General features: G+C 39.6%; 2 protein-coding genes across 2 annotated transcripts; one reads left to right on the forward strand and one right to left on the reverse strand.

Annotated features, from left to right (window-relative positions):
- Positions 1 to 145: 145 nt before the first annotated feature.
- On the forward strand, positions 146 to 2,988 carry cav3 (caveolin 3). Its single transcript, XM_079685670.1, has 2 exons — positions 146 to 401; positions 1,650 to 2,988. The coding sequence occupies exons 1-2, from the start codon at positions 285 to 287 to the stop codon at positions 1,989 to 1,991; spliced, it is 459 nt and encodes a 152-aa protein (XP_079541796.1). The 5' UTR covers positions 146 to 284; the 3' UTR covers positions 1,992 to 2,988.
- Positions 2,057 to 11,549, reverse strand: oxtra (oxytocin receptor a). Its single transcript, XM_079685659.1, has 2 exons — positions 10,151 to 11,549; positions 2,057 to 5,328 (listed from the first exon to the last, which is right to left on the reverse strand). The coding sequence occupies exons 1-2, from the start codon at positions 11,076 to 11,078 to the stop codon at positions 5,087 to 5,089; spliced, it is 1,170 nt and encodes a 389-aa protein (XP_079541785.1). The 5' UTR covers positions 11,079 to 11,549; the 3' UTR covers positions 2,057 to 5,086.
- Between the last annotated feature and the right edge of the window lie 2,101 nt (positions 11,550 to 13,650).

Here is a 13,650-nt window from a genome sequence, read left to right on the forward strand (position 1 = left end):
AGCCCTATGTGAAATGTGACACAAGCCTGGGTGCTCCTTTAAGGCATGCCTTTTCTATGTGTGTGCATTACCGTGTGTGTGTTTCCACTGTCTGTGTACGGGGGCCTGTGTGTATGCAGGGTGGGGGTCAAGCCTCCATTTTTTGCCAGGGCGTCCTCAGCAGCTGTCAACTGGCATGCCAGAGGGAGCGTCACTCACAGTGGTGATACAGGGGTGCAGACGTGAACCGAGGCTCTGTGCAGTTTGATCCAGGAAGGTTTACTCTCACCGTCTCCGGCCCCACCATGGCGGATCAGTACCAGTACAACACCAACGAGGAAAAGATCGTGAAGGACAGCAACACCAAGGAGATTGATCTGATCAACAGAGACCCCAAGCAGATCAATGAAGACGTGGTGAAGGTTTGTGCAGCATGGAGACACCACCCTGTCACAGAAAGGATTAGGAACATAAGCTGTTATCTGAGGAGATCAAATTAATGAAGTAGAGACAAAGACAGGAGAAGAGATTACTATACTATCTGGAAAATCCCTAAATAGATCAAGAGCTTTTCCTGTTGCCTGGGCAGAACCCAACGTTTATTTTGGGAATGGGGTAGAAGTGTGTGAAACTGATACCTGTGCCTGTGATTTATTACGTTTTGACTACTGTTTATCCTGTGATCGTTGCCCTGTTAGCGCAAGAAAAAGAAATCACTAAGAAAAAAAGCTAAAATGTCATTGTTTGTTATGACTGCAATGGCTTTATGCTCAATGAAGATGGTTCATTACACGTTATTAGCAGAGTATATGTTCAGTATCTGCATTACTTAGTTTGAACTGATTTGCATGTCTGTTTTAAACTGTAAAGTGTTTTAACTTACTGCTAATAATCTGGTCTTTAGCATTTACACGTTTTATTCAAGCAGTCATTTTCTGCTTACATTTTCAAATAAAGTAATTCTAATTGAAACCTTCAACCTCATTACTCAGGAACCTTTCTGGATGTTTGCAAGCTTAGGGTGTCCATTTATAGTTTCCAAAGGACACTGACTGTTCTTATGCTGAATTTAACTCCAGCAATTCTTCTAAGAGCTGAACGAGGCCAGAGCTGACTGAGAAGACATAAAACAGTGGATGTTTAGCACTTTATTCAGAGGATGATCTCGGGAGGCTATCTACAGGAAACACACAACCGATGGTATCCAGACTCCAGAGCTCTGAAAGAAAACAAAAGGCTTTAGAACTGTTCGTCTGTCTGTCATGATTAGGTTGATTTGCATTTCATATATGAGTCTAATCTTGGAAAGCTTTTCTAAAGGGGAAGGTGACACATACTGAAAACAGATTAGACGATTGAACAGTTGCTCTCATGCATTTTACATGAGGTGAACTTCAGTTACTAAGAAGTAGGTTGGAAGAGAGCTTTTAGAAATGATTGTAATCAGTGTTAAAAGCCACTCCATAACTTTGCCATGACATTTAGGGAATTTTTTGACACATATTGTTTTTTCTGCATACATTTGACCCTAACAATCTGCAGCTTTCACACGTCTATCTTTGCACTTCAGATATTCAGAGCCCAAAGAGCTCTGTTTGAGGGAGAGGAAAAAGTGGTGTGCACTCAGGGATGTGTCGTAATGAAAGCCCCTTTTTAAATGTCCCTTTTAGGTGGACTTTGAGGATATCATTGCAGAGCCTGACGGGACACACAGCCTGGATGGGGTTTGGAAACTCAGCTACACCACCTTTACTGTGTCCAAGTACTGGTGCTACCGCATCCTGTCTGCTGTCTTTGGCATCCCTGTTGCTGTTCTTTGGGGCTTCCTGTTCGCTTGCATCTCCTTCTGCCACATCTGGGCCGTGGTTCCCTGCATCAAGAGCTGCCTGATCGAGTCGCAGTGCATCAGCCGCATCTACTCCCTCTGCATCCAGACCTTCTGTGATCCCTTCTTTGAAGCACTGGGCAAGGTCTTCAGCAGTGTGCGCGTTGCAGTGCGCAAAGAAGTCTAAAAACTCACACTGTAGTGTTTATAGTATGATCGGATGAAGTGCGGTATCTTTTTATACACCAGAAGTTCAGTCCAGGCGTCTCAGTCCCTCATAGTCCTCCTCCTTCCTTCATAACATGCCGTTCCCCACCCACCCATCCTCAAGCTGGGTGCTGATATGCCCTGTGTGCCTATTGCCACCATGAAGCCCAGTGACAGCTGCAGCAGGCAGCGTGGTTCTGTGACAGCTCTGGCACTCCTGCAGGGCTCAGTGCGTCTCACTGAGGGAGGAGAGGACTGCCTGCCATGACCAGGATCTGTCTGTAATCATGTATTTGTGTCACAAAAAGCCAAAGACATTCAACAGATGATATAAACCCCCCAACATTGCTCAACCTGTGGACAATGCTTCATGTATACATTACATTTTGCCATTATTAAATATTGTATTGACGCTGTATGTGCCTGGTAAAGTTTAACTCTATATTAATGTAATTGGATTTGGTATAATGACCTTATTTAAAGAGCTTTAACAGAGAAGAAGAAGAAAAGCATTTGAAAAAAATAATTATTTTGTCATTTGTGATGACTCCACTTGCTTAATTGTACATGTAAGAAATATGTTGAACCAACCATGCAGATAAACTACTTCCTTTTACCGAAGCGTGAGATTAGTGGAATATTTGACTACTCCACATTTAAGTCACGTCTGTTAACAAGTGTGCAATTAACTACTGGTGGAGTAAAGTAAGGAGGGAATTGCATTTTTCAACAGTGTTTTATTAATTATGTATAAAGTATAAGGCCTTTGCTGCTATTGTCCACCTCTAGTTGAGAAACGTTAATTATACATGGGCTGCAACTTTTCTAAGTACATTTCACAATTGATGAAACTGTCCTTATAATAAGTGTATTGAATCACTGGTTCACCGTTTGCTTGAAAGTATATTATGTGTGTTATTTCAGGTCAATGTGAGAGGCTGGAGAAATACATTTTTAAGATTCACCAACCATCTTAACTGCGTTTCAGTGAATTTCTTTGACAGTGACCTGGGAGCTCTGACCCACTAGAGGCTGCTGTTGTGTCTCTTTCACAGTGTCTCTGGTGTCACCACGCCCTTCTTTGTTCGTGTTCTTCTGGCCAACACATACTGGTCCTTTGCTGCATCTGGAAATGCACTGCTAGAGATAATATGTGCAGAGACACCACACCTTGTTAAAGCATTAGTCTGATGAAGGATTGTGTCAACAAGAAGCAACAGTGATTTATTGGCCAATACATAGAAAGTCAATATGCAGACTAAAAATGCAGCAAAGAAAAAAACACATTCTCCACAATTACAATTGAATTATATATTTTGGACTATTTTGGAAATGATTAATTAAACATGAGCAATTGCAAACATACTATTAATGAAAATGGTCCTCCACACATTGTGGGAGATTTGAAAATTAAAAGAAATATATTTGGTAATGAAGTTCAAAGCAAAGGTATTTTCTTTAACTCTGTTAGGTCTTTAGTATAAGTAACTGTTTATAATAACAATCATAAATAATCGGTAAATGGATCATAAATGACCAATTCAGGTAATAGTTATATTACTATTAACAAACTATTACATTAAAATGAAAACATGTTTACTAATTAATATAATATAATAATGCAGTAATTTATACCTGATCATTATAATACCATGGTTGATGGTTTAAAATATGTAACTATACACAATATTTAGATGGATGATTAATGTTCTTTACATAATTTCTCCTCAAACAAGACTCTCCTCTTGTGCTTCATTATCTTAGGGAAATTCACATTCTTAGGATAAACCCCCCCTAAATATTACTTACCTTTTTTTTTTATAATTTCAATTTTAGTTTATTGATAAGTTCTAAAACGTAGACAATACAATTATAAAATCAAAGCAACGATACGGTGTAATGCAGTGTAAATACCCAGCAGCTAACCTGTATAAACATGATTTCCTCCAGAGATATTGAGTTGGATTGTTTTTATTGACAAAGTTAGCTTTTATTCCGGTCATTTCTAATTATTGACAGGGATAATCAATGTGCTGGAAATTGATCTCAACCTTGACGGCCCTTACATTTGAAACTTTTACATGAATATATACACAACTGACAAAAAACAGCCTCATGCTTAATTAGCTTTTCAACAGAGAATGCGATAGGGAGCTCATGGACACAGTTTACGTTTATTGGCGCTTCCTGCGGGATATTGCACCATTGATTGTTGACCCAAAATGTGTTCAAAACAAGGTGTTACTTTACTTCACCCCCCTGGTGTGCACGTGCTCCTGATCTCAACCCAATAATGCAATTTGAGCTGAGGCTAAACAGGAAGTTTCAATGTGCTGCCAAAACTGTGCAGGAACTCAGTCACGTTATTGATTCTGTGTCAACAAACATCCCTCTAGAACATTTCCAGCAACATTGCCAAGGCTTTCAAGAGGTGGTAGGTGCTCCTAATGAGCATCAGCAAGGTATAAATAATAAAGCTGTGTGTGCATTTGTGCTGCTTTCGCTCTTTATTTATTTTTCAAGCAATTTTTCTTTTCTTTTTACCAGGGAAAGACATGACATTTCACATCTAACAACATATCAAGTAAAGTAAGTAAGCATAGATGTATGCAATCCACTTTAAATATAACAAAGTAGTTCACAATATTTAGAATAGATAGTTAATTTCATCATAACACAGACAGCAGGATCCACAAGCTTTGCAACTGAATCAATAATGTTTACAGTGCTTAAAAAATATTCGCTTTAATTCCTCTTCACTGTACACATATATACTGTACATCTCAAACAAGAATAATATAAAAACAAAAGTCAAGTGATTGCTCAGCTTGGTCTGTGATTATCTTATACGTCTTTATGAACAAGAAATACCACACCATTACTCCTTTTCTGTACACATTTCTATCTCACAATTCCACTTCACACTGTGAAATACTGTTAATAAAACAATGAAGACCTTTTTTGTTTGTTTTTTCCTTCAGGGCTTGAACTTGCGAGGTGTATCTGAAGGAGTTGAACTGCTAGATGTGACGCAGGTGTTTGAGAGGAAGGCTCGAGAGAGAAGGGAAGACGGGTTTATGTGGAGGATGTCTGTGTGATGCTCCTCTGGCTGCTGGTGCTCTTAATGACAAAGGTGGAGGAGTTGCTCTTGTGACTGCAGTCAAAGTCACGCTGGGAGGACTTGAGGTAGCGTGTGGAACAGCACAGGAAGTTCTGCTTGAGATCCTGGAACAGATGCCCCGCGAAGCACATGTAGATCCAGGGGTTACAGCAGCTGTTGAGGCTGGCCAGAAGCATGGAGATGATGAAGGGCATGGCTGCAGGAGATCAGGGAGAGATAAGTTACTGACAAAGCAAAAACCTGATATTTAATTTACTCTGTGAAAGAAAAAAAGGGTGTTAGAGGCTAGCATTGAGTTTCACTTGTGATGCTTTTTGATCCATGGCTGTAGAGAAGGCATTGTTGGTTGATCAATGTAATACTATTTTTCCAGATTGCAATATATTAACTGCTATGTGAATTGTTTTGAAACATAAACCCATGGTCCCCAGGGATTGAATTTCAATAACGGTGGCATTCACCTGAGCCTTGACAACTATTGAGTGGTTTGGTTTGAACTAAGGTACAGAAATCTATGCCCACCTTTAGGATGAATCATACAAACCTTAATTAATGTACTGCTTTTAATCTAGAAAAAATGTCAGGTCACATGTTGCCCAGCATTTTAGCTGGCTGACATTAGATCATGCTAACATGAATACCGTAATATAAAAACAATTCTCAGTCTTTGGAATCAGAAATTGAGAAGGCATAGGAGTGTCATAATACTTTCAGCTCAAGCGTGAGAAATAAACACAAGATGATGTCAATGGAAATATGTTCAATCAAGCCAGAAAACAATGAATTTCTAAAACAAAGCAAATTCCTGCAAAAACACTTTCAAGGTTAGACTGCGAGAGACGGAAATGTTGATCACACCACATCCATGTATTTGGCTCGTATCCTGTATTTAGCCTCTTCTTACTAATTGTTAATCCATCTGTGCTCTTGCTATTCTCATGTTGTCGTTAAAGACAACGGTTTAATGTCCCTGAGCTCCAACAAAATGTCTCTAAGTAAATTATCTCTGTAAGGGCACGAAAATCACACGCATGATTAATACGAATTTATCATCAGCCATTAGGGGATGGATTTATGAGACTAAAACTTTAACTCAGTGCAGATGATATAAATACCCTTCAGCTATTTTGTCATGGGTTTAAAAAAAACCTTTGGGTAGACACTGTGCTAAATATATTCGATGTATGAAATTGGCAGTAAAATGTATTAGATATACTAAACATATATTTTAACCTGAACATTAAAATCCAAATGAATGAAACATTCTACAAAATGGCAAGCTAGAAAGGTGTTTTAGCAGCTGCTATTAGACATATGTAACCTGTGAGCCATGGGTTAACCTGCTCTATTACAGACTATGCTGCTGAGAGAGAGGAGGAAACCATGCTTCATTGGAGACGGCGTGAAAGACCAACTGCTGATTATCAAGACTTCTTATCGGGGTGGATGAGAGCAAAGCAGGGATCCAATTTGAATAATAGAAAGAACTATCGAGACAAAGACTTTACTGAATTAATTCAGTGTCTTTCACGAGAGCGATGATTCGCACAGCAAGTGAAAAGGTAGAATTATCCTCCCCTGGGTGGTACATCTGTCTTAATGTCAGAGCTGATACTGGGCAGCCCCTAAAGACACTTCGGCAAGTCATTAACAAGGACACTTAGTGGTCATTCTTGTTCCCTGATGGTAAATGCAGTGCAGTAATCACATTTCCATTCAAACATCAAGTGATATTTATGAGTAACATTGCTTTCAGAGGGCTTTATACCTGAGACCCTGCCTTGCTTTTCTTGCTGCTAGTAAAGACAAAACTGTGTATACAAACTGACATTTACACTTCAGGTGTTTTTGTCCTCGAGGTAATCTGTCGGTTAATGTGAAATAACAGGCGCTACTGACGTCAAAAAGATTGGAAGGATAGGACAGTGACATTTCCAAAAATCATATTGATGAGTGGGTTGCTAAAAATGGAAATGTCCCTTCTGTGACAGTACTGGCTCTTTCACAGTAAAACAGAAGTTTTGTTGGAACTTTGACAAAGCAATTTGGCTCTTTGTTCAATCATTTAAAACATGCACTTATTGGCTCAATGGGAAATTGTATTTGAGTTTCAAACTTGTGTGTGCTACAAAGCTGATCAAATTGTGGCTAAAGTAGTTCAAATTAGATGTTAGACAAGACACCACTGGGACATCTGTAAAGTAAAAATGAATCTACCACAAGAAATCATTTAGCGTAGCTTGGGGAAAGCTATCTAGGCCTTGTGCAGAGGTAAACAAATATTTTACTAATAAAAGTATTTAAAATATTTTTTTATATGTACAAAATTGAGGGTGTAAAATGTAGTATTTCCCATTTTATGTGGAACTACGTGCTGGACTGTTTCTGGGCCAATTAAGGAGATATATGTTATGACAGAGCAAGCCAGCTTCTTATCTAAGTGTCTGAAAAAACAAATTTTAATAAATGTCAAACTATACATTTGAACAAAAGTGTTGTTGACTGTACCAGGGTTTACTAAATCAATCATCGCAGAGCACATGATTACCTTGTTAAATGGGGAACAGTGTGGAGAAAGTGTGGTAGTCTGCATATAAGTACATAAACTGCTCCTACACATCCTTTGTGTGTTGCCTTTCAAACACACACGGCAACCTTTAAGAAGCAAATTTGCACTTATATTGAAATGTCAGCTTGTTTGATGCATGGTGAAAATAAAAAGATGTCTTTATTGAGTATATCCCAGAGCAAACTATTCTAATTATTTGTATAATGCTGCCAATAACTCATAAACATGCTGAAATAATGTACTTTTCTGCACCATGAAAATGAATTTAACTTTAGATATCCAATTATGTTTTTGCTTCGCACAATGTGCAAACAACATGCTATGGATATGTTCCATGGTGAATTACCTAAGCATTATCATAATCTTTGTTTGAGGTGCTATTTAAATATTTGCTATATATCGCTGCAGGTTGACTTAGCAAAGATTACACATGAATAATTAGTTTCCTGTTTACGCTCCTCACTGGCTGCTAATATTTCACTAAAACTGTTCTCATATGCCCCATTAAAATTCAAAACACATTCAAACAACCTTAATGACTACATTAACGGCAATTTACTGCAACAACAAAATCTTACTTAACCTGATGTTTTGTTCATACTGTTTCCTTTTAACATTTGTGAATGTTTGAAACACGTTTGCAGGGTACAGGGTCTTCCCTTAGCGAGGGATTCAAAGCTTTGCAGTCTGGGCTCACCTAATGGCCACTCTATCTGCACACACACAGGAGACACTGCCGCCTAGTTTTTTTACACAAACACTGGCAACGTGTCACTGCCAATTCTAGCCTTTCTGAACAAGTGTGTACGTGGACGACAGCCATCAGACGTCAACCTCCGCCCTGCACTGAGCCATGCTCTGCAACAGAAAATGAATTCATCACTTTCTTTTCCATTCAAGGGACAGAGCACCTTTGCTGCTATTTTTTCCAGCACTGTAAATATCACTGAGAGGTTTAGCAACAAAGCCATTCATAGCAATTTATCTCAGTGTTGGAGAACTGGATGACAGCTAAGAGCAACTGTTTAGCCCCAGAGTGTAAAGAGCTCAAATGAACAATGCCACTTGATGACAGCGACACAACCATTCAGCTGGAGCCTTAAACACAAACCCACAGAGGCAAAGAAAAGACCAGAGGCCTGAAACACAAACATCTATTTACTCTTCACTCATCCTGAAACTTCCTATTCCCTACATGTAGGCCTATTTAAGTCTGTCTTTTTAGAACATGTTTCTCTTTTTAAATGTTTTGTCTGGGAAAATACAAGGTTTGTAATGTCTTTGAGGACATGCAGACATCTCATATTAAAAGCTGTACTGCCCAGAAATCCCCTTAGATCCTACAGACAAATGAAAACACATTTAATATTAAACACTTTGGACACTCTGTTGGCTTTTACTTTATGGCGCCTTTTATTTACAGTAGTTATATTGAAATGTAATGGAAATATAGAAGGAGAAAAGAGGCAGAGTCCAAATAACTTGTGATTATTGGTAGATTAAATCTTCTTTTGGTAAATGGGTGTGGCCATGTGCCAGCCTGTCGATAAATGTAGGGACCATATACATGGTTGCTAAGTGACCTATTGTGATTAAATGTCAACGACACACTCCAACGTACCTTGCAGGCACAGAGCTCTTTGGCGCGTGTATGCGCACAATAATTTGATCAATGATTAGCCTTCAGTCGGTCTTTGCAGGTCGAGGAGCGTCGAAGGAAACTCGTGAAGTAATACATACTGCTTTTTGCACTTTAAAGGGCCGTACCCAATTCTTTTTAACCATGAGAAATATGATTTATTATGACATATATGACATGTTGCTCATGCTATGCATTTCTGATGTAAAATGACCCCGTGTTCTAATGGTCTGTTTCAAATGTTGGTGGTGAGGGGACAGGGACTTCATAATAACTGTGGGATAAGGATGTGTTTTTGATTAAAAACCCTGACATTTACAAACTTTAAAATGCCTTAATTGGACAATATCCAAATCCTTTGCTATAAAATCTGACATGTTAAGTACTTCAAAAATGTATTTCACGTTTATGGTTTGTCTGAGTGTCAAACCTCCTGCACTGCACCCATCCGCCCCGCACCCTGGCTGCGTTATTTACCGAGACATTAAAACGGCAGAACCAGGCTCTCAATGAGTCAGCCATTAAACCATAGTGCTTTATTAATGTGAATGAGGAAAGCAAAATACACACATCTCAAATATTGGGTTTGGTGTTCTATGTTTGTTCCATGGATACGCAAGCGTTGGTATCCTCGTGCGTAAAGAGCTCTGTTGCGCACAGCAATATTGATATGCCTCACGGATATCCATTAATTACCATATCGTCAGGAAAATGTGCAAAAGGGTTGAACATATGAATACTGTGTTAGGGTTTTAATCATTGTAAATGCGTAATAAATCGCAGCATGGTACACACTCAAAATCAACCTACCCTCACGGGGTGCAGCTGGATCCCACGCAGACCACATCTGAACAGAGAAAAAGGGTGTCCAGCAGACGATATAAGCCAAAACGATCACAAAAGTCATTTTCACGGTGGTTATCTTCGCCTTGGAGATGAGCTTAACGCTGCTCACGCGGGCCAGTGTGTTACATTTGGAGGCTTTGGGCGTCAGGCTTATACACTGCTCGCGCCTGGTTTTCAGTTTAAAGTTTTGCCATATTTTGAAGCTTATTAGCCCGTAGCAAATGCTCAGTATTGCCACCGGGATGATATATATGGTGAGGCTGATCCATGTGATGTAAGCTTTGGCACCCCAAGGCTTTACGAAGTCGCCCCAGCAGTCATACACTCCGGATCCAGCCGAGCCAACCTCGATCAGGGAGAAAATGAACATCTGCGGGATACTGAAGATCAAGCTTATGACCCAGGAAACAATGACATAAAAACGGTCTTTTCTCCTGTGCAAAGAGCGGAGAGGCTGGCAAATTGCCAAACACCTGTCTACGGACATCAAAACTAACATGTAAGTGGACGCGAACATCCCAACGACCTGTAGGTATTTCACTAACCTGCACAAAACGTCCGGTCCATAGAACCGAAATGTAATGTCCCAGATAAGTTGAGGGAGAACTTGAAATATCGCCACAACTAGATCGGCGATACTCAGGTGCTTCATGAAGTAATACATGCGGGACTGGCTGTGTTTGGTAGTGTGGATGGCCAGCAGGACGCACAGGTTCCCCGCCAGCGCCAGAAACAGCACCAGGGCGAGCACAGTCACCTCCACCTTCGCCACCTCTTCATCCCGCGTCAGAGGGTTCGTCTTATTCAACAAACCGGTCCCGTTAACGATACTTGAGTTCCTCCAGGAATCGTTAAATTGCCAAAAGTCACTTTCATTTGAAATACTCTCCATTGTAGCAGTCTTGTCCTCTGTAGATGCGTAAGGGGTTTGCACTCATGAAATAACTTAAACAGTCACCTAGAGGGTCTTAAGTGGAAAAGTCTTCCTTGCGTCCTCAGGTGTTCAAACGCAGGGTGAGGTTTGATGAGTCTTAACACATATTCATCAAGGATTACCAAGGATTTGTAAATCAATCTCCCATCCTTTCTAGAAACTGCAGACTGAAATATTCCACACACTCTGCCAAAAGAAAAGTAACCTTAAAGTTCAGAAAATCTTCAATGTGGATTTACTAGATAGCAATAATAGAGTAAAAAAATCTGTGAGTTTACAATTTACTGGCTATAGGTAATTCTCCAAAATCCAAAGAATTAGCAGGCTGTGAAGAAATACAAACACAGTCAATATTCACTTTAAAAACAAAAAATGCCACTTAAATTAAAATGTGACGAGAAAAAGTGCTGCAGAAATTGTAAGCTCCAACATCCTCTCTGGTAAGAATCGGAATGGCAAGCACCTCAGCACTCAACCCGTTATATCTGTCCCCGGTTCAGTGTGCAGAGAGAAAACCCATCACCTCCACAAGGGAGCGATGTGAGGCGTTCATAAGTGTCCTCCCATCCTGCTCTGCAATTCTGAGCCCTAACCCCTGCATAAACCCCTCGACATACTCTCACTGACCTCATTTTGTGCAATAATTGAGCTGTCCATACTGATGTTTGGGAGAAAGCAGTGGCCACACAGTGAAGCCTTTGGTGCAAAAGCTTTGCTGTCATTATGAGATAGTTTCAGTGTGCTATAATCTGGGTTCAAATGAGACTGAACCTTCTGCTGGATACTCGAAGATGTAATTTGACCTGCGTTTTTAATAAGTGAACAGCTAAACACATACACATTCCTAGGCTTCAACTGAGAGGCAACATTAAAGGTAAAACAGGAGACATGCAAATATCAGAATTAAAACGATTTCTGAGGTTTAAGTGTGTCAAAAACACACACAAACATAATAATAATAATAATAATAATAATAATACATAATATTTATATAGCGCCTTTCACGAAACCCAAGGTCGCTTCACAAGTCGGGCAGGGGGGGGGAGTAGGGGAAAAGAGGCAGACAGGTCAGGGAGGGGGGGGGGCAAGCAAGTAGCGGAAAAATAAAAACATAGTTTCTATCTACTTAAAAACTTTTCAAAGCCACCCTGGTTTAAAAGTAAACTGCACCTGCATGTGTGACACCATCAAGGTAACACCCTCTGAGCTAAATGAATATGAATGAGAAGAGGAGTATTTTGGCCCATAAAGCCATACGCTTTTTCATGAGAGGACACAGAGCTCGGCACACATGTTTCATGTTCACACTATACATGTGTTTTTTATCGTCCATGTCTAAAGGCATCTTAGACTACAATAATGACACACTTTGGGAGAACCTTGTTGATGTATCGGATCCAAGCCCATATTTGAAGATAAAATGAATAACAAAATTCCTTATTGTTGTTGTTATTCTGTTTCTCATTACTTTTGTCCTGAAGTTCATAAGGTTATTGTAAAGGTGTCCATGATTACCTCTTACCCTCATAACCATGGGGGGAAAGCTGTTGAAATGTAGCTGGCAATGTTGTGCGACGTCCGTGTTAATATCCATGTGCTACATTCCAGCCGTTCTCTCGAAGATATATGTCTTCTTCCTATCTGTGTCGCCAAGTGCAATGCTGCAGAATTAGGGACTAAAATAAAGAAGGTCAATCCATTAATACTTAATTAAAGAGAGCGATGTACCAGGAATAGTCATGAAAACCATTATACATGAATGTATACAGTTTAATGCTGAAATGTCTTAGTAAAGGAATGAAAATGGCCATATGAGAGGATTCGTTACAGACACTAAGAGGAGTAGGGTTTTTGTAAAAATGTAATATACCAATCGTGTCTCATTATGCTTTCTAAATTCTGTTTTAATGGATACAAAATAAACTACAGCACAATGTATGTGAAACCAAACATGTTGTCGATCATGATCATTTATAGGTTTATAAGTGCCAATACTCAACACTGACTTTTTAACTACACATCTTGTAGGGACATGATTGATAATATGATTTTAATTAACCCCAATGCTAACAGAATCAGAAGTGCTGGAAGTCATATTTGTCAACTACTGTGCGGCTCTTTAAATTTCCAGCAGTTGCAAACCCTGCGGGCAAAGGCCTCTGGTCTTATACCAATGCCAAGGGGGAGGGTTGTTTCCCCCCTTTTTGTGGCTTTGGGTTTTGGAAAATGGCAGACCCACTGGAATTTCAAAGCACATGAAACACATGAAAGCTGAAGATGATTTAGGCATGACTGGAAATAAAAAGGACAAGGAGGAAGAAGCATAATGATACATCAAATCTAATGATGTGACTTGTGAATTTGGAAAGAATCATTGAATGATCTCACTAACTACATTTTCGAGTGAGCCACGTGAAATGAGACAGCAAATGAGGAAAGAAACTGGAAATAGTCTGAAAACAATAAAAACAACAGAATAGTGCCATTTGAAAGTTTGGTGCATACAGAATATTGCTAGCACTCATTATAA

Source organism: Notothenia rossii, assembly GCF_949606895.1.
Source record: "Notothenia rossii genome assembly, chromosome: 5".
NCBI classification, from domain to species: domain Eukaryota; kingdom Metazoa; phylum Chordata; class Actinopteri; order Perciformes; family Nototheniidae; genus Notothenia; species Notothenia rossii.

What these genes read in the sequence shown, in the direction of transcription:
- oxtra (XM_079685659.1), bottom strand. Translation starts at nt 11,078, where the DNA reads ATGGAGAGTATTTCAAATGAAAGTGACTTTTGGCAATTTAACGATTCC. An exon ending in TCCAGCTGCACCCCGTGAGG is followed by an intron (nt 5,329 to 10,150) that starts GTAGGTTGATTT and finishes GATCTCCTGCAG; the next exon opens with CCATGCCCTTCATCATCTCC.
- cav3 (XM_079685670.1), top strand. Translation starts at nt 285, where the DNA reads ATGGCGGATCAGTACCAGTACAACACCAACGAGGAAAAGATCGTGAAG. An exon ending in TCAATGAAGACGTGGTGAAG is followed by an intron (nt 402 to 1,649) that starts GTTTGTGCAGCA and finishes TGTCCCTTTTAG; the next exon opens with GTGGACTTTGAGGATATCAT.